This window comes from Tachypleus tridentatus, chromosome 3, assembly GCF_004210375.1.
Source record: "Tachypleus tridentatus isolate NWPU-2018 chromosome 3, ASM421037v1, whole genome shotgun sequence".
NCBI classification, from domain to species: Eukaryota; Metazoa; Arthropoda; class Merostomata; order Xiphosura; family Limulidae; genus Tachypleus; species Tachypleus tridentatus.
In genome coordinates, this window is record NC_134827.1 from 36,631,208 (window position 1) to 36,653,351 (window position 22,144).

General features: G+C 34.9%; 1 protein-coding gene across 2 annotated transcripts in view; it reads left to right on the top strand.

Moving 5' to 3' along the window:
• LOC143246699 (exostosin-1-like) overlaps positions 1-11,133 on the top strand; it is a 117,090-nt gene extending 105,957 nt beyond the window's left edge. The window contains exons 4-9 of one of the 2 annotated variants that reach the window (XM_076493788.1): positions 2,165-2,410; positions 2,619-2,714; positions 4,138-4,227; positions 6,858-7,018; positions 7,765-7,799; positions 8,695-8,819. In XM_076493788.1, coding sequence (XP_076349903.1) covers positions 2,165-2,410; positions 2,619-2,714; positions 4,138-4,227; positions 6,858-7,018; positions 7,765-7,783 — 612 coding nt within the window. In that variant the 3' untranslated portion in view covers positions 7,784-7,799; positions 8,695-8,819. Of the gene's footprint in view, positions 1-2,164; positions 2,411-2,618; positions 2,715-4,137; positions 4,228-6,857; positions 7,019-7,764; positions 7,800-8,694 lie in introns of both variants that reach the window. The other variant, XM_076493787.1, reaches the window with a different exon arrangement.
• The last annotated feature ends 11,011 nt before the right edge of the window (positions 11,134-22,144 follow it).

Genomic DNA, 22,144 nt, shown 5'->3' on the forward strand with positions numbered 1-22,144 from the left:
ATACATTTTCTAGAAGATTGGATTTCTTCTTCGATTTATTTTTATTGGCTACTATACTGCATTTACTTAGTTGAATAAGAACATATATATATATACATATAACAGGGAAATTGACTATCCATTTTACGGTCCAATCTTCAGATTGTAATATTAGATAGCCCAAGAAACACAACCGAGAAAAGAAATCCATTTCAGCTGGAGGTTGGAAAAGAAGTTAAATTTGATAAGTCACGTGTATTAAGTGTGATAAACTCTAAAAGAAGGATTTCATTATATATATATTTAGGTTACTTCAATCGAATTAACGGCGTTAATTTCAGTATAAACATAGTACACTGATTGTTACATCCATCACACATATACCGATCGTGCATGGAAATGTGTGTTTAATTATTAATGTTTCTATTTACAAGGTACACTTGTTTAACCTATCCAGACTCAGTTTATGATCGATTGAACTGATGTCAATGGTAAACCTTTAAGTTGTTTCACTTTTACATTAGTAAGAATATTTTACATATCACGTAGTTTCGTATGATTAACAACTGTATAAACTTAGTAAGAATATTTAACATAACATGTATTTTGGTATAATTAACGATTGTGTAAACGTAATAATAATAATAATTAACATGTCACGTAGTTCGGTACAATTAACGACTGTGTAAACGTAATAATAATAATATTTAACATAACACGTAGTTTGGTATTGATGTTATGATCATAACATTAAAATTTGGGACCCGGCATAGCCAGGTGGGTTAAGGCGATCGAATCGTAATCTGAGGGTCGCGTGTTCGAATCCAGGTCCCACCAAACATGCTCGTCCTTTCAGCCGTGGGGGCGTTATAATGTTCGGTCAATCCCACTATTCGTTGGTAAAAGAATAGCCCAAGAGTTGGCGTTGGGTGGTGATGACTAGCTGCCTTTCCTCTAGTCTTACACTGCTAAATTAGGGACGGCTAGCACAAATAGCTTTCGTGTAGCTTTGTGCGAAATTCAAAAACAAAACAAAAATTAAAATTTAGATCCCTGCGGTATCGTATTCTACAGATTAACACCAAATAAATAAATTCGTATTTCTACCAGAGTTTAAACGGTTCAGTGTTATTTTTTGATAGGTTCGATCCCACTATGTGCGCCACCAAGTGGTGTGTTTGCGAACTCGCATCGTTAGAAACCAGATTTAGATACCTGTAATGGGCAGAGCACACATAGCCCATTGAGTAGTTTTGTACTTATTACAAACCCACTATGTGCAGAACAACCACGTATACCTGTAATTTTAATAGTAATAAAAAACAACAAGACAGAACTGCAATTACGTGTAGTATTAGTTTGAACTTTATACAACACAACTATCGAAGTTATGAAAAAATTACAGTCCATAATTTTTTCTAGGATTATGTTATCAGAATAAAAAACATCATTTTTGTAAGATATGCAGTTTTATTCGGACACTTTTTGTCTTTTCGAAAAGAATTGTGATCTTTGAAAACTAGATGTTTTTCGTTCAAGCCTAGTTCATTTATGTTTTCACATTAAACCTAGAATTATGTTAAAATAATTTTATTTGTTGTTATTTTTATCGCTTCTATTCCATCAAGGATAATATTAACCTTCCAACGTCTTGTACCCAGTTTGTTTGAATTTCCCAGCTCGAATAAATATATAATAATTATTATCCATTTTCGATTTTAAAAAATAGGGTAAATGTCTACAATTCTAGAAGCCATTTTGTCTGGAAGTCTCACCTCCAATCTAATTTATAATTGTTATCTCTTTTAAATTATTAAAGATAGGATAAATGTCTACAATTCCAGAAACCATTTTGTCTGGAATTCTCACCTCCAATCTAATTTATAATTGTTATCTCTTTCAGACTATTAAAGATAGGATAAATGTCTACAATTCCAGAAGCCATTTTGTCTGGAATTCTCACCTCCAATCTAATTTATAATTGTTATCTCTTTCAGATTATTAAAGATAGGATAAATGTCTACAATTCCAGAAGCCATTTTGTCTGGAATTCTCACCTCCAATCTGTATTATAATTGTTATATCTTTCAGATTATTAAAGATAGGATAAATGTCTACAATTCCAGAAGCCATTTTGTCTGGAATTCTCACCTCCAATCTATATTATAATTGTTATCTCTTTCAGATTATTAAAGATAGGATAAATGTCTACAATTCCAGAAGCCATTTTGTTTGGAATTCTCACCCTGGAGCACTCGTAACATTTCCCCAATTCTCTGACATTTCACGAAATTTCCCGTTTCACTGGCGCCACCTATCCTTAAGCCATAATTTTACTGCTGTCATCTACGCGACTATGCCAGTTATATCATCTTCTTCCCCACTTTTCCGGGTCATCAGAAATGTTGCCAAATCTTCGTTTGTTTCCAGAGTAAGTTGACAGTGTTGTTTTATTATGTAATATTTATTTTTTTATATTAAAATAAAAATATCGTGTTCTTATAACTTACCTTTTTAGCGTAATAGTTGCTTCTGTACATATTGCAAGTAGTGTATTTTAATAAACATTTGTGTATCTGACGTTTATTTTGTTTTTACATTTCATATATCGAGTTCTTATAACACTTTGTGTAATACAGGTTTTGATATTGTGGAACGGAGAAACCGCACCTCCGACGGTCTCCAACTTCCCTCACTTCCCTGTTCCAGTCAACATCATACAACCTTCTCAAAAGGTAACAGAACCTTATCCAACTTGTTGCTGAATTGTTTAGGCTATCATTTAACAATTCCAAAAGGTAAGTTTTAGATCGTAGATTAGTTGTTTACTAAATCAATATGATAGGTTATTATATAGCCTCTGGAAAAGGTAAGGCTCAGAACCCAGACAGGCTATGATGGAATTAGCAGGGTAATTGTCATATAACTTCCCAGAAAGTGAGGACTAACACGCGAACTAGGTGTGACGGAACTGATAGAGTGGGTTATGATATATAATCTCCCAAAAATGTAACGGTTAAAATGTAGACAAGCTGTGACGGAATCAAAAGATTATATTGTGATATAACCTCTCAAAAAGATAAAGGTTTAGAAATATATACAATCTTTAACCGATTTGAATGAATATGTAATAATATATCCCAAAGGGTAAGAGTCATGGTCAATGACAGAGTTACTGAATTGGCTGAGTAGGTTACATCTTTCTAAAATTTCGTTCGACTTGTCTGAACAGGTTTGGCACCCATATTTTAAACCGAATTATTAAGATTCACTTGTTTTGGTAATAAGTTCTCTCTTAAGGTATAGTAAGATCAGATTTTCAGCCAAATCACAAAATTGTATCTCAGGACTTCTCATATGGTTATTATCACTTTTAACTAAAAGAACAGAGAATGACGTTTGGACCTAAAGATAACCTATGAAAATCGATACGTTGTTCTCTGCTTTATCAGTAGATGTGTTAACACCCATACCAGCCGTTCTGAGATTGTTCTCTGTTTTATTAGTAAAAGTGTTAACACCCATACCAGCCGTTCTGAGATTGTTCTCTGTTTTATCAGTAGATGTGTTAACACCCATACCAGCCGTTCTGAGATTGTTCTCTGTTTTATCAGTAAAAGTGTTAATACCCATACCAGCCGTTCTGAGATTGTTCTCTGCTTTATTAGTAGAAGTGTTAACACCCATACGAGCCGTTCTGAGATTGTTCTCTGTTTTATCAGTAGATGTGTTAACACCCATACCAGCAGTTTTGAGATTGTTCTATGTTTTATCAGTAGATGTGTTAATACCCATACCAGCCGTTCTGAGATTGTTCTCTGTTTTATCAGTTAAAGTGTTAATACCCATACCAGCCGTTCTGAGATGCATTTTTACTTCAAGTGGGTTTCTCGTCATTACGAAATCACAAAATTATCCATCGTCTTGCTTGATCAGTCGTATTTCTGTCATACTTGACCAAAAGTTGCTAACAGTCTGACGTGGTCTACAGGTTCGCGATTCGCAATCCGTTGCACAAAATAAATTACAGACTAACAGTTATTACTAAGAAATAAATGTTAGGTTTAGGTTTGCAGCTATTAATATGGTAAGAATAATATGTTTTTATTGTTAAAGTGTTTTATTATAATAATAATTTGTCTTTTATTTTCCTTCCAGACAATCAGTTCCCGCTTCTTCCCTCATCCCCTTATTCAAACCGACGCCATATTGAACCTTGACGAGGACGCTGTTTTGACAACAGAAGAGGTAACATGACCTGTGTTATTTTGTACTTTGAAAATTAAATATATTGGTTTAATTTATTCAATTTCTTCCTCATCTTTTAATGTACACTGCTGACCAAAATCTTAAGGCCGATGAACATAAGAAAAAAATATGCATTTTGCGTTGTTAGATTCAACCACTTATTTGAGTAGAGCTTCGAAAGGTGAAAACAAGAATAGGGAAAATAAAATAAACGTTTTTAGCATTTAATAGGGAAAACGTGAACACTATGAAATTAGCCTAAATACTAGCTGGTCAAAAGTTTAAAACCATACTGAAACGAAGCGCTAATCGGTAAACATGTAACGAAATTTAGTCATTTGTGTTCAAGCATTAGCGTTGTTAACATCTCCCACTGACATCTCCTGTGTTACATTGGGTATAAACATGGCAAAGGCTAAAAACGTGACAGAGTTTGAACGTGGCAGAATTGTCGAGCTGCAAAAGCGAGGTCTCTCTCAATGTGTTGTCGCTGGTGAGATTGGGTGTAGTAAAACTGGTGTTGTAAATTTATTAAAAGACCCTGATGGATACGAAACGAGAATTTTAAGTGGTCGACCCAAGAAAATTTCGCCGGCGTTGAGCAGGAAGATTCGACGGGTTGTCCGGCAAGACACCAGCCGATCGTCGAATCAGATTAAGGCCCTTACGGACGCAGAATGCAGCTCAAGAACAATAGAACATTTTCTACACGACACAGTGGAGGAGGTTCCATTATGATCTAGGGTGCTTTCTCCTTCCATGAAACAATGGAGCTTCAGGTTATACATGGTGTCAAACAGCAGCTGGCTACATTGGCATGTTGGAGAGAGCATCCTTATTGACTGAAGGCCCTCACTTGAGTGGAAATTACTGGATCTTTTAGCAGGACAATGCTGCAATCCACAATGCCCGCAGGACAAAGGGCTTTTTCATGGCAAATAACGTGATTCTTTTGGACCATCCAGCGTGAACCCCATTGAAAATGTTTGAGGGTGGATGGCAAGGGAAGTCTATAGAAATGGACGTCAATTCCAAACAGTGCATGATCTTCGTGAAGCCATCTTCACCACTTGGAATAACATTCCAGCCAGACTTCTGCAAACGCTTATATCGACCATGCCAAAGCGAATGTTTGAAGTTATTCGAAGTGACGGCCGTGCAACTTGCAACTGAGACCTTTTGTTGGTCATTTCTTACCCTGTCTAGGAATTCTTTTTGATATGGTCTTAAAATTTTGACCAGCCAATATTTAGACTAATTTCATAGTGTTCACGTTAAATGCTAAAAAAAGTTTTTTATTTTTATTTTCCCTTTTCTTATTTTAATCTTTCGAAGTTCTACTCAAATAAGTGGTTGAGTCTAACAACGCAAAATGCATATTTATTTTTTATGTTCATTAGCCTTAAGATTTTGGCCAGCTGTATATGTGACTTTTTCTACCATCATGTACCTTAAACAGTTGTTTATCTATTGTAATTATAACAAGAAGCTAATTGTTTAACGTAGCTTCAGGGTATTTGTGTTGATTATAATAGTTGTTATTAATCGTTTGACTTTTTTCCATGTAACATGGTATTAAATGTTATATAATATTATACAGAAACCTCTAGGACATATGAATACACACATGCACAATACAAATAATGGACAAAGGGCATGTGCCCAATACTGCTGAGTAAACAAGTAAATAAGAATGGCATGTCAAGTGTGACTAAAATAACAATAGTGACATACACAGTGTGACTAAATTAACAATAGTGACATATACAGTACAACCAAAATAACAATAGTGACATACACAGTGTGACTAAATTAACAATAGTGACATACACAGTGTGACTAAATTAACAAGAGTGACATATACAGTACAACCAAAATAACAATAGTGACATACACAGTGTGACTAAATTAACAATAGTGACACATACGGTACAACCAAAATAACAATAGTGACATATACGGTACAACCAAAATAACAATAGTGACATACACAGTGTGACTAAATTAACAATAGTGACATATACAGTACAACCAAAATAACAATAGTGACATATACAGTACAACCAAAATAACAATAGTGACATATACGGTACAACCAAAATAACAATAGTGACATACACAGTGTGACTAAATTAACAATAGTGACATATACAGTACAACCAAAATAACAATAGTGACATACACAGTGTGACTAAATTAACAATAGTGACATATACAGTACAACCAAAATAACAATAGTGACATACACAGTGTGACTAAATTAACAATAGTGACATATACAGTACAACCAAAATAACAATAGTGACATACACAGTGTGACTAAATTAACAATAGTGACATATACAGTACAACCAAAATAACAATAGTGACATACACAGTGTGACTAAATTAACAATAGTGACATACACGGTGTGACTAAATTAACAATAGTGGAATACACAGTGTGACTAAATTAACAATAGTGACATACACAGTGTGACTAAGTAGGCAATAATTATTTGTGACCAGATTAACAAGATGTTGCACTGTGTGAAAATCACATTTCACGTTTTGTACAGAAACTTACTTATTGAAACTTCATGTTACAGAATGCTAAGCCTAATTATTATATTGTATTGTGTTCTCCATAGGTAGAGTTTGCCTTTAAAGTATGGCAGTCTTATCCAGACAGGATAGTAGGTTATCCAGCACGTTCTCATTACTGGGATGACAGCAAGGGAAGTTGGGGGTACACCAGCAAGTGGACCAATCAGTATTCTATCATTCTCACAGGAGCTGCGTTTTACCACAGGTGAGGAACTCGGTATATCTCTCCATTTACATGCTACATTACTGCCACGTTCGTTATAATAAGTAAGCTTCAGGCCAAAGTAATATGTGCCTAATAGTTAGCAACGTTTGATCAAAGCAGGCTACTTAAATATGAATACTAGTGAATAACAAATCTATGTTTTTGAACTAGTCTGAGCAGAAATAAATAAAACCCTAAGAAAATTTACTTGGATGCATTAATTCATTTATTTCGATACTGTCTTTTTTATTGATATTTTCAGCCATAATCCCAACAACACCTCACTAGTTTCAGCCAGATCATAACATTCAAGTTAGTTTTATAAACCCTTATTTGACAGCAGATGGTAATAAACATTATATGGTAAAGCATTTAAAATAACAAGAATAAATGTGTTAAATATTTTAACCAGTGCTGTTAATGAAAAGATAACTTTACTCATAAGACACGTGATAAAACTAGATATTTCCCAACATGCATTAGCACTGAATTCCTGCAAAAAGAGAGAACTTGTCCAAATGTACCGTGAAAAACAACTCTTTACAGAGACAAACAATACTTCGAGTGTATTTTTCATTTATGTTTTTATGTGAAAAAAATGTTTTAATTTAATTAGAATGAAAATACTTTTTAAAATTATTCTATCAATTAAGTGCATAACATAAAGGATATTTTGTTTAAATAAACTAAAGTTAAACACAAAATATTTTACTTTCATATTTCATATCGAATTGTGGACACTAAAGCCAAGAAGCAGAGTTATAACAAGATGAAGAGTTAGGTCTGTTAGGAAGTTTTTATATTTCACAATTAAATTTTAAAACTGACTTGAACAATAGTTTGATGTGTTAGTGGACTTTGTTAAAACTGACTTGAACAATAGTTTGATGTGTTAGTGTACTTTGTTAAAACTGACTTGAACAATAGTTTGATGTGTTAGTGGACTTTGTTAAAACTGACTTGAACAATAGTTTAATGTGTTTGTGAATTTTGTTAAAACTGACTTGAACAATAGTTTGATGTGTTAGTGGACTTTGTTAAAACTGACTTGAACAATAGTTTAATGTGTTAGTGGACTTTGTTAAAACTGACTTGAACAATAGTTTGATGTGTTAGTGGACTTTGTTAAAACTGACTTGAACAATAGTTTAATGTGTTAGAGGACTGTTAAAACTGACTTGAACAATAGTTTAATGTGTTTGTGAATTTTGTTAAAACTGACTTGAACAATAGTTTGATGTGTTAGTGAACTTTGCTATAACTGACTTGAACAATAGTTTGGCATGTTAGTTAGATGCTTTATAAAACTTTCAGAGTAGAGGATTGTACTTTGGACATGACAGTCTTGCTTCAGGGCCTTTTAACGGAATAATAACGGTGAAGAGTTGTTGTCCAGATTACATGGTTGTCAGGTAGATCATAACTGGACGTGACGACAAAGATTATAACGACTTCGTGAGGCTCCAAAATCGTTTTAATATAACGTACCCAACCTCTGTATTTTCTAGCGAGTGTTAGGTTGAAGTTTATATAAACAACATAGCTGTGTTGGTAAGTAACAGGTGTTACGTCTAGCGCTACTTTAGGTCAGTATTTCTTAACTCGACAATGAGTGAAATTTATATCTTCAACTTGTATATATTTCACCACTGTTAATATACTGGTGATTATTCCAGGTACTACAACTACTTGTACACTTATTATCTGCATAATCTCCTGCACAGAACTGTTGACCAATCACAGAATTGTGAGGATATTCTAATGAACTTTCTAGTCAGTCACGTGACCAAGCTTCCACCAATTAAAGTGACACAACGAAAGCAATATAAAGAAAGCATGACGTCGGGTAGTAAAACGTACCCTACTCCCTGGAATGACCCAGACCACTTTCTCCAGAGACAGGTCTGCATTAACAACTTTGTTGGAACGTTTGGGTACATGTCGCTCGTGAGGTCAAGTCTTCGTCTTGACCCCGTGCTCTTTAAGGACCCTGTATCTAACCTACGGAAGCGTTACCGGAAGTTGGAATTAGATGGCGGAAAGTGAGAACATGCGAAATTTAAAGTGCCATTACTGTATTTGGCTAGAAAACAATATCCTGTCTTCTGACAGATATGACCAGTCTGACGTCGAGAGTATAGCAATAAGAAGTGTGTAGTGTGGCCGAACTACTTTCTTACGCGAACGTAACTTCCTAAGCCTTTTTTTTTTTTAATAAGTGCAGATTTAATTAAGAGAACATGTTTAGTAAATATAATATTCCTAAAGCAGTTCCACAGACGCGATTTAATAATTTACATAAATGTTGGTCATTCTGAATCTGCTTACAGTTCACCAAACAGTAGACGAGAGAGGAAGTGAAACTTTAAACCTAGTGATAGGCTTAGTGGAATTTCGGCAAATTGCATTGCGATTTAGTTTCGTATCTAAAACCAGAACAAAGAAAGTGGTTAATCATCATTTTCTGTTTGTATTACACGGTGTATGTGTGTGTGCTAGCTGGTTTAATGTTCTGGTTCACATAACACTTAATTTGAATGGGGCTTAGAAGTCTGCTTTGTTCCTGATTATAATTGCCCAATTTTTTTTTTATTGTGATGCCCAGGTAATTTCCATGATTTTAAATAACAGTTTCTAAGTGAAGAAATAGTCCTACGTTAACCAATGACAGTTGGAATCTGACCTGGGAAGAAAAATTTAGATATATAAAAACAGAAATTGCTCGTTTACCAAATAGACTCATTTGTGTTGTCGTGAACCTTACTCTAACTAAACTCTAAGAAACTTACCAACTGCTGTGAGAACAAAAGTTTAGGGAATTATAGTACGAATGCCCTCTAGCGGTTAAGATAAAACTAATGCGAATAATATTGAGATTATTTTGTGGGCTGCAGAGAAGTCGATCAAAGCTCGAAAAACATTCCTTTTTTATTCTAGCTTTTTATTTCACATTTTCAATATAAAAAACACGTGCTTTTGATAGGTGTCTCCACATGTCACTCACAGTTCTTATGTTTTTTTTCATTTTAATGTTCAATGTATTGATAGACAGGTGTGTTTTTATGTTGGTAAACAGTCATGATATATTTAGATATACCTTACAAATAAAAGGAATAAGGTCACTGGAAAATTTGGCGTTTGAGGTCAGACTTGTAGGTCACAATTTTTATATATACGTTATTGTAACGTTCGTTTTATTTCACTTCTAAATAAGTGCAATTCACCCTACATATTTATTTTACTTCGAAAGTTTTGGATTACAACCCCCATTCCTTGGGCGCATAGACAGCGGAATATATATTAAACTGGGAGGAAGACACCCTATTTATTATGTTAACCGTGACCGCTAAATTCAGAACTGAAACAGCCACTTTTTATGATACTTACAAACAAACCCCCATTCACTGGAAGTAATTCTCTACTGGGTCAAAACTACTGGGTCAAAACTCTCCACAGCCGGTTCCGCCACCTATGTATGGGCATTGTGTTTTTGTTGTGTTTTGCATACTTCATATTTACATGTAAAAACGGCTCGTTTGGGTTGAGAAAATTTTTTTACGTAGAGGCATGAACAACGTTTCGACCTTCTTCGGTCATCATCAGGTTCACAAAGGTCGAAACGTTGTTCACTCCTCTACGTAAAAAATTTTCTCAACCCAAACGAGCCGTTTTTACATATATAGTTTTCTCTATAAGTGGGTTTTCTCGACATCACTGATATTTGTTGACTTCGAAACGATGAGATATTCTGCTGTTCTTAACGGTTTTATGATAATCAGAATTGTTTCCGTTTGTGACGTATTTCCGCTGAGAGAGCGATATAAGCCTAACTGAAGCATCAAACCGAGTTGTTGTGACAGATTTTAATATATCACAGTTAAATTTCCGAGTCGTTATTTGCTGATCTTGTTTTTCACAAGCTATATTTTATCTACGAACAGCTTCACCTGGTGTTTTAACATTTAGGACTAATGATACTCTGTTTTACTCTGTTTTTTCCTAATTTTAAGTTAAAAGAGTTCCTACGTTTTGCTCATGGTACCACGAAATAATTTCGTATTAAATATCATGTGTTTGGAAAAGATGGAAAATATAATAAACTTGTGTTTTTCAAATCTCAGACTCCCTCTATATTTCACTGATAAGAACCGCTTAAGTAAAAGGAAGTTTTAAGGTACACAAAAAACAACTTGTCTTTTTACTGGAATGTTTCTCGTGGTTCAACCATTTACTGCAGACGTCACTGGACAAAAAACAAGCGACTACAATTATAACGGGTTTAACACATTTGTTATCAACTATAAAAAGGTGTGTGTGCTTGTGCAGTGCGTTAATCAGGTGGGTGTATATGTGGTAAGTTTAGTTAAAAAGTGTGTGGTTTGTTGTGTGAATAAGGGGTGTTTTCCATTACATCAAATGAGTGTGTGTGAATTATTATGTTAATAGGATGTATGTGTGTGACCCATTGCGTTGAACGGATTTGTGCAGTGACTTTGAAAAGGTGTGTGATCCATTACGTTAAACGGATTTGTGCAGTGACTTTGAAAAGGTGTGTGATCCATTACGTTAAACAGGCGTGTATGGTGAGTTATGTTAAAAAGGTGTGTGATCCTTTAAACAATTGTGTGTGTGTCCGCTAAACCTTTATAGATGAATTGCAGTCCAGCACGAGATCTTGTCGCGTGTCTGAAGACATAAACATGTTTACATTCAACTATATATTGTCCTTTTACGATTCTTATTCAAGTATAGCTTACACAAACACTGTATGATAAAGAAGGCCACTTCTGCCAAGTCCCATCACTAAATCATACACAAATAATAGTATATCAGATTCTCATGGGTCAGGCTTAGCTTCTCGGCAAACATAACCAGAACGTAGCGTTTATTTCAAACTAAATATGTAACCCTTTCACATCGGGTGGAAGGTTCTAGTAAATACATGACCCCTGTATATTGGAGTACGTTTTATGTAAAAGAAGGAACAATAAAAATATCTGTGTCTCTTGGTTCGGGTACACTGCCTTTAACCAGCAGGTCGCTGGATTGCAACCTGTCGTCTTTTCAGCTGAAAAGCGTTATAAAGTAATGGTTTATACCACTATTTGCTGGTAAAGATATTCCGAAATGAAACTCAAAGAAGCTAATTTTGTTTCCTCTAGGGCAACCACGTAATATTACAAACGTGTAATTAATGCATGTAATCCGAAACCAGTTATTAACATAATTACTTTCAAGTATGATGCGTGAGAGTTGGCGGCGGGAAGTGTTGGTTACCTGGCTTCTTTCTGGTCTATCACTTTAAAATTAGGGTCAAAAACAACAAAATTGTGCGATTTTCAACCTCAATAGCGTGTGGGTCTAGTGCTAGGAATCCGATTTCTTACAGCTGCTCTACGAATGTCACTTTACTGTTACACTGGTTCGCTTCGATCTTCATAAATGAGACATGAAAAAGAAATCTCGTCTGCGCGCTCGTTCTCACGTTTCATTGTGAAGAACGTGATTACAACAGTTTCACTTTAAACTATCATTATATAATATTGTACGTCACCGAGCATACACGACACATAACACCGTTAACACGATCTTTCGTCGATTACAATTGATTCTTATTGAAACCTTGAAGAAGGAAAATATAGTATCGATTTAAATTATTCACAGTGTGGCTGTACGTTAACCACCACCTGAAACACGCTGTATTAACCTCCTTTTATACTGTCTTAATAATCACGTTAAATACACAGTATTTTCTTTCTATTATAGTATATTAACCACCACGTCAAATACACGGTATTTTCTTTCTATTATAGTATAGCATATCAACCACCACGTCAGGCACACGGTATTTTTTTCTATTGTAGTATATTATTTTAACCGCCACGTCAAATACACAGTATTTTCTTTCTATTATAGCATAACATAATAACCACCACGTCAGATAAATGTTAATTTCTTTCTATTATTGTTTATTAATTACCACGTCAAATACACGGTGTTTTCCTTATATCATAGTATATTAACCACCACGTCAAATAAATGGTATTTTATTTCTTTTATATTATATACTACCACGTAAAATACACGGTATTTTCTTTCTATTGTAGTGTATTAACCACCACGTCAAATAAATGGTATTTTCTTTCTATCACAATTTATTAATCACCACGTCAAATAAATGGTATTTTCTTTCTATTATAGTATACTAACCACCACATAAAATACACGGTATTTTCTTTCTATTGTAGTGTATTAACTACCACGTCAAATACTCCATATTTTCTTTCTATTATAGTATATTAACCACCACGTCAAATACGCAATATTTTCTTTCTATTATAGTTTATTAAACACTACGTCAAATACACGGTATTTGCTTGGTATTGTGACGAATCAACTACATCTACATATTATTTTGAATTCTATGACCGATTAAGCGAAACTACCAGATTAATATTCAGTCTTTTCTGGGTAAAGAGATAAATCTCTTCAGATAATTAAACAATTCAGCCCGTTTTGTGTAGACGATAAACTATATCTGTTAACTAGAAACTTGTAAAATGGAAACTTACTACTGCATTTATCACAGAATTATACACCGTCGTTGGTTCAGTCAGTCTTCATGTGGTGTAGACACCACGGTGTTCAGCTGGAATAGGTAACAACCAAATATTGTACTTGATAAATATAGTTGAAAGTTTTCTCCAGATAAATATACTACGCAGTTCTCTCTACTCAAACGTAGTAGACGGTTCCTCTCGAGATAAATATGTGACACAGTTATCTTTAGTGAAACCTAGCAAACTGTTCTCTTTAGATAAATATACTACACAGTTCTATCAAGATAAATATACGACACAGTTCTCTACTAAAACCTAGTATAAAGTTCTCTCTGGATAAATACACTACACAGTTATCTCTAGTCAAACCTAGTAAACAGTTTTCTCTATATATTTATACAACACAGTTCTCTCTACTCAAACCTGGCAGGCAATTCCCTCTGATCAAATCTATTACTCAGTTCTCTCTAGATAAATCTATTACACAGTTCTCTCTAGATAAATATATTACGCAGTTCTCTCTAGATAAATATACTGCACAGTTATCACTAATCAAACCTGGTAGACAGTTCCCTCTGATCAAATCTATTACTCTGTTTTCTCAAGATAAATATACTGCACAGTTATCACTAATCAAACCTGGTAGGCAGTTCCCTCTAATTACATCTATTACTTATATTTCTCTAAATAAATATACTACGCAGTTTTCACTAATCACATCTATTACACAGTCGTCCCTGGTCAAACCTGTTACATATTCATCTTTAGTCTGATAAATGTCCTCGATGGAACAGAGGTAAGCCTATGGACTTAAAACGCTAAAATCTGGAATCCGATTTCCTGTGGTGGACACAGCTGATAGCCCAATGTGGCGTTTCTCTAAAGATTTCCTGTGGTGGACACAGCTGATAGCCCAATGTGGCGTTTCTCTAAAGATTTTCTGTGGTGGACACAGCTGATAGTCCAATGTGGCGTTTCTCTAAAGATTTCCTGTGGTGGACACAGCTGATAGTCCAATGTGGCGTTTCTCTAAAAATTTCCTGTGGTGGACACAGCTGATAGCCCAATATGGCGTTTCTCTAAAGATTTCCTGTGGTGGACACAGCTGATAACCCAATGTGGCGTTTCTCTAAAGATTTCCTGTGGTGGACACAGCTGATAGCCCAATGTGGCGTTTCTCTAAAGATTTCCTGTGGTAGACACAGCTGATAGCCCATTGTGGCGTTTCTCTAAAGATTTCCTGTGGTGGACACAGCTGATAGTCCAATGTAGCGTTTCTCTAAAGATTTCCTGTGGTGGACACAGCTGATAGTCCAATGTAGCGTTTCTCTAAAAATTTCCTGTGGTGGACACAGCTGATAGCGCAATGTGGCGTTTCTCTAAAGATTTCCTGTGGTGGACACACCAGAACACAGAAACCTTCTTCCTTCCAAGTATATATAGTGTTCACGTATGTATCCCTAGGATGGCATGTTAACGTTATACACAACCCAATTGACCTGTATACGACACCTGTGCTTTAGTAGGGGGTTATCGCCAGATTTTCTTACGAGCAAATTAACTGTCGTATTTTTATTGTTTAAACAAAGATAATACAAATGGTTGCTGTTGTATATACTGCCGTACGTTTCCTGTCATTTTTACATTATCAAATATGTTGACCAGAAAGTATATGTGGTTCTAAACAAATATGTTAGATACTTCGTTGTCGCGGGTTCTAATCCCAGTCGCACCAAACATGCTTGCCCTTTCAGTCGAGGGAGCGTTATAATGGTACGATCAATCCCACTATTCGTTGGTAAAAGAGTAGCCCAAGAGTTAGCGGTGGGTGGTGATGACTAGCTGCCTTTCCTCTAGTCTTACACTGCTAAATTAGGGACGGGTAGCGCATATAGCCCTCGCGTAGCTTTGCGCGAAATTAAATAAAGCTTCTTTGTCAATCACCGACACATTTGTAAAAGCACCACTTTATGAATTATACAAATAATTAAAACATTATTGTTTAACTATTATATAAGCACAATTATGACGTATTTCCTGGCTAATAATATAAACGTATTATAATATATTTGTGTGGACAGTATAAACACACTTTAAAGATGTGAATATAAACCCTGTAACCCGAGCGCTTTCTACAAGGTGGGCCTTTCTCCTTCAGGTGTTATAGGGTTTTTATTTCTTTCTTTCAAGACTTCTTGAACCTACGTTTTTTTTTCTAACATAACGAAGATACTTTAAAGTTTATTCCCTGTTTGTTATAACAACCAGACACTAATCGCCCTTATCTAGTGTAGAAATGAATTACACAAGCACCTATGTATTTAGTGCATAAATACTAGTAAAATAAAACTACTGTGTAAACACTAACATTAGTTTCGTTATTTTTATGTAAATAATGACTTTTGACGTTTATTAAAGAAAAAAACACTATACCAGCAGAAATAATAATATCCTGAGGGTCACTGTGTAATGGGTATCAAAGTGTAAATGTCCCTTACGTAGTATGTTATGTAATGGGTATTAAAGTGTAAATGTCCCTTACGTAGTATGTTATGTAATGGGTATTAAAGTGTAAATGTTCCTAACGTAGTATTTTATGTGATGGGTATTAAAGTGTAAATGTTCCTTACGTAGTATTTTATGTAATGGGTATTAAAGTGTAAATGTTCCTTACGTAGTATTTTATGTGATGGGTATTAAAGTGTAAATGTCCCTTACGTAGTATTTTATGTGATGGGTATTAAAGTGTAAATGTTCCTTACGTAGTATTTTATGTGATGGGTATTAAAGTGTAAATGTCCCTTACGTAGTATTTTATGTGATGGGTATTAAAGTGTAAATGTCCCTTACGTAGTATTTTATGTGATGGGTATTAAAGTGTAAATGTCCCTTACGTAGTATTTTATGTAATGGGTATTAAAGTGTAAATGTCCCTTACGTAGTATTTTATGTGATGGGTATTAAAGTGTAAATGTCCCTTACGTAGTATTTTATGTGATGGTATTAAAGTGTAAATGTCCCTTACGTAGTATTTTATGTAATGGGTATTAAAGTGTAAATGTTCCTTACGTAGTATTTTATGTGATGGGTATTAAAGTGTAAATGTCCCTTACGTAGTATTTTATGTGATGGGTATTAAAGTGTAAATGTCCCTTACGTAGTATGTTATGTGATGGGTATTAAAGTGTAAATGTCCCTTACGTAGTATTTTATGTGATGGGTATTAAAGTGTAAATGTCCCTTACGTAGTATTTTATGTGATGGGTATTAAAGTGTAAATGTCCCTTACGTAGTATTTTATGTGATGGGTATTAAAGTGTAAATGTCCCTTACGTAGTATTTTATGTGATGGGTATTAAAGTGTAAATGTCCCTTACGTAGTATTTTATGTGATGGGTATTAAAGTGTAAATGTCCCTTACGTAGTATTTTATGTAATGGGTATTAAAGTGTAAATTTTCCTTACGTAGTATTTTATGTGATGGGTATTAAATTGTAAATGTCCCTTACGTAGTATGTTATGTGATGGGTATTAAAGTGTAAATGTCCCTTACGTAGTATTTTATGTGATGGGTATTAAAGTGTAAATGTTCCTTTCGTAGTATTTTATGTGATGGGTATTAAAGTGTAAATGTCCCTTACGTAGTATTTTATGTAATGGGTATTAAAGTGTAAATGTCCCTTACGTAGTATGTTATGTGATGGGTATTAAAGTGTAAATGTCCCTTACGTAGTATTTTATGTGATGGGTATTAAAGTGTAAATGTCCCTTACGTAGTATTTTATGTGAGAGTAAATTATTTCCTGACACATTTCTAATGTGTAACATAATTTAAGTTCCCTGAATGTTTGGAACTTCTACTGTACAATAAACACTGAAACTGAAAGAACTGTACTGGCGTCTTTCTCAAGTGCATGCTCTGTTTAGGTTCGAGGGCTATCTGCGCTAGCCGTCCCTAATTTAAACTACAGGGAAGGCAGGAAGTTATCACCAACCATCGCCAATTCTTGGGCTGCTCTTTTACCAACGAATAATGGAATTGACCGTCACATTATAACGCCCCGACGGCTCAAAGAGCGAGCACGTTTAGTGTGACGGGGATCGAACCAGCGACCCTCGGATTACGAGTCGAGTGCCTTAACCACCTAGCCATGCCGGACCTTTTCGTATGTTTAAAACATAATTATTTTTTTTTATATTTTCGTTGTAGGTATTTAATTTTTTTGAGCTTAAATCATATTTACAATATTAATATGTACTTTTCTAATAGAAATACGCGATTTTTTTCATTATAAAATCACATTCTAGAATTAAATACATCATTCGAGAAAAAAATAACTGGTTTTCATAGTTTAGAAATTAAATTATAGTATTAAATAAAGTCATTAAATAAATGTTAATAACCGTGCATCAGTGGCGGTTATTTCAATATGAAGACATTATTCTATGATTTGCACATTACGACAATAAAGTTCTTTTCAGTGATACAACGTGCACGAATGGAAAAAAACAAACCCCGGTTTTTTCACTCTCGAAACCAACGACAGCAAAAAATAATTGACTGATGAATCAATGTAGTTCTTCTTAACACTCACGAGATATGACTCCGTCCGTCCTTCGAGCCAGACACGTAGTAAAACGACGTTAAACTGAGTAAAAAATCTCTCGGGTTCAATACAGTGAGAGCATGTAGTGTTTTTTGTTTGTTTGTTTTTTATTACCATTTTCCAGTGGGTTTGGCACCAATGGGCGACTCGAGATGAGACGTTGCTAGAATTGTTTTCTGTTCACAAAAGCACAGATTCTTTGCAACTGACACAACGAACAGCCACTTCTCGGCCTGTTTAATCAATCATGTTTGTTAAATGTTGACAGGCAAAGACCGTGAAGCTACAACTCGTTTAACAAACGCGGACCTATAAGAGCGAACACAGCGTAATGAAGCCTCAGTGCCGAAGATTTGAAATGTAGCAGTTTGATTATTTACTGTCTGTTTGATAACACCAAGCACTGCATGATATGTTCATATTGTGCAGAGTCCCTTGTTAACTGTTGGTACTACATTTGGTCGCCTAACTGTACAGCAACAATAAATACATTCTAAATGATGCGTCACACTAACAACAAATGCGTTATAATTCTTTATGACGAGAAACCCACTTGCAATAAAAATGTATCTCAGAACGGCTGTTATGGGTATTAACACTTTTATTGATAAGGAGTGTGTGTGTGTGTGTGTGTGTGTGTTTTCGTATAACAAAGTCACATCTGGCCATCTGCTGAGCACACCGAGGGAATTCGAACCCCTGATTTTAGCGTTGCAAATCCGTAGACTTACCGCTGTACTAGCGGGGGGCGGGTATTCATAAGGAGAGAAGAACGTTTCGACCTTCCTAGGTCGTCTTCAAATAATACTTTACGCGTTGGTCACTATTCTGTACATTAACACCAAGTGCATTCTATATGATACGTTATATGTTGTTAACTTAACTATAGACGTAATAAATATATTCTAAAGAGACATTACACGCTGTTCATTTCAAAGTATACCAACAACAAATACATGTTACATTTAAACTTTACTTAACTATAAATAACTAATAAAAATTTTAAACGAGACATCAAACCATCTAATGTTCGATAATCAACAACGGCCACTCTGGAGTCCATGTTCGGTTCGTTATATATAATTTTTTGTTTGTTTGTTTTGAATTTTCGCGCAAAGCTACATGAGAACTATCTGCGCTAGCCGTCCCTAATTTAGCAGTGTAAGACTAGAGGGAGGGAGTTAGTCATCACCACCCACCGCTAACTCTTGGGCTACTCTTTTACCAACGAATAACGGGATTGACTGTACCATTATATCGCCCCCACGGCTGAAAGGGCGAGCATGTTTGGCGCGACGAGGATGCGAACCCGCGACCCTCAGATTACGAGTCACATGCATTAACACGCTTGACCATGCCGGGCCTCACTAAATATGATACAGTAAAACTAACACTACATATGATACAGTGAAACTAACACTACATGTGATACAGCACAATTAACACTAAATATGATACAGTAAAACTAACACTACATATGATACAGTGAAACTAACACTACATGTGATACAGCACAATTAACACTAAATATGATACAGTAAAACTAACACTACATATGATACAGTGAAACTAACACTACATGTGATACAGCACAATTAACACTAAATATGATACAGTAAAACTAACACTACATATGATACAGTGAAACTAACACTACATGTGATACAGTGAAACTAACACTACATGTGATACAGCACAATTAACACTAAATATGATACAGTTACTGATAATCGTTAGCACTTAACACTTACAGTACTATCAGTGGAGTTAGGTATTTAACACTTAGAAAACTAACAGTGGAAGTATAAAAATAATCTAATTATAGTAAATCATTTTAAAAGCCAATTTGAATTCATCTATTTCCAGTTCCAGTTTTGTTCAGTTTAAGCCGTAGTATTGCTACTTACCTACCCTCAGTCACTATGTGGTAAGACTGAAGTACTAAATCGGGTTTCCATATCCGTGGTGAAGATGGCACAGACAGCCAATTATGTAATTTTTACGCTCAACAATTAACAAGTAAAAGGTTCTTAAATGGTATTTTTTTAAACTGAATAAATAACGTTTAGTAATAATACTTATATCGCTAAGCCTAAACATTGGTAACACTAATTTCACTAATAATTTCAGTTATTATTCATTGCGATTTCAGACGAGTCCTAACATTCTTTCAATCCTTTTATAAAATTAATTTCTTACATAAGATTTTCATAGAAAGTTTCTTTGTTGTTGTTGTTGTTTTTTTGCAAATCAGGCTTAATGAATGTCTATGTGACTCAAAGCACCAATAGCAGGGATCATGACGAAACAAAATGTCGACCATAAAGATTGCCCGTTTAAAACCACCTTTAAAATGTCTTAATATTAACAATGAATTTTTCACAGTGTTAGCTGAGCAAAATTACAGCTTACTGTACTTATAACGCTACAATATAATTGTTTATGAAGTGACGAAAAACGTAAATATTTCAAGTAAATCAGTAAGTGACTTTTCCAGGCAATCGTACAGAGAAAATGACGGCTCTCATCGTTCTAATATTTTCACAAAGCTCCCTCCTTCTCCTAGGGTCGCAATAACTCCTTTCTTGTGCTAATACGTATATACAACGGACGATGCGCTACTTTGGTCATATAACTAGACATGAAGGTAGGTAAGTAGAGCTCGTAATGAGTAATAAAATCGGCTATACGCGTGCATCCCTCAAAGTAGGTTTTGGTTTTTGTGTTTTGAATTTTGCGGAAAGCTACATGAGAACTATCTGCGCTAGCCGTCCCTAATTTAGCAGTGTAAGACTAGAGGGAGGGAGTTAGTCATCATCACCCACCGCCAACCCTTGGGTTACTCCTTTACCAACGAATAGCTGGATTGACCGTCACATTATAACGGGTAAAAGGGCGAGCATGTTTGGTGCGACCGCGATTCGAACCCGCGATCCTCAGATTACGAGTCGCACGCCTTAACACGCTTGGCCATGCCAGGCCTACTTGCGTTCAAGCAAGAAATGTGTAAATAATATTCATTTTTATTGTCATTTAGTGTTGACAACAATAATTAAATTAGCTGATTAAAAATACGAGAGTTTTGACTTAATACAACTAAACTTTGGAAGACTTAAAATCGTTCAAATTTTCTATGGTGGGAATAGTGGGATTGATCGTAATATTATAACGCCCCTACGGCTGAAAGGGCGAGTATGTTTGGTGCGACCGGGATTCGAAACTGCGACCCTCGGATTACGAGTCGAACACTTTAACGCACTTGGCTGTGCCGGGCCCCTCAAAGTTGGTATTGGTGGTGCAGAAAAATGTAAGTAATAAATAAGGAAACATAGCTCATTGTTTGATAAAATATTGTAAGATATATTTGTATGCAACCTAGGTAGCTATAGCAGTATATAAGATTTTAATGCTAGAAAACTGAAAACTACGGAAATTGAGTTACTCAAAAATTTTAAAAGTTATCTCCTGTTTGACTTAGACTAACAATATTACAGAGATCTGCCAGGTTTGGGATACAATATATGGAGCCATACTTGTCTTTATAAATTTTGAATACTTTTTAGTATACTTGTGTGGTAGAATTCATAGTTACAGAGAGATACAATCGTATACTCAAACAACCAAATGTATCTAAAATATTGTGATGATTTTATAGGCTGTTAGAATGAGAAAAATCTATAAAATAGGTAAAAATAAGGTTTGTAAGGTATACATTTAGAATGTTATGTTACTTACTGTTTCATGTATGTTTTTTAAAGAAAGATACTATATTGAAAGTCACACCATTTTGTTTGGTTTCAAAACGTCAGTATATCTAACAGTATGTTTAACAGTATATTTAACAGTATATCTAACAGTATATTTAACAGTATGTTTAACAGTATATCTAACAGTATGTTTAACAGTATGTTTAACAGTATATCTAACAGTATGTTTAACAGTATATCTAACAGTATATT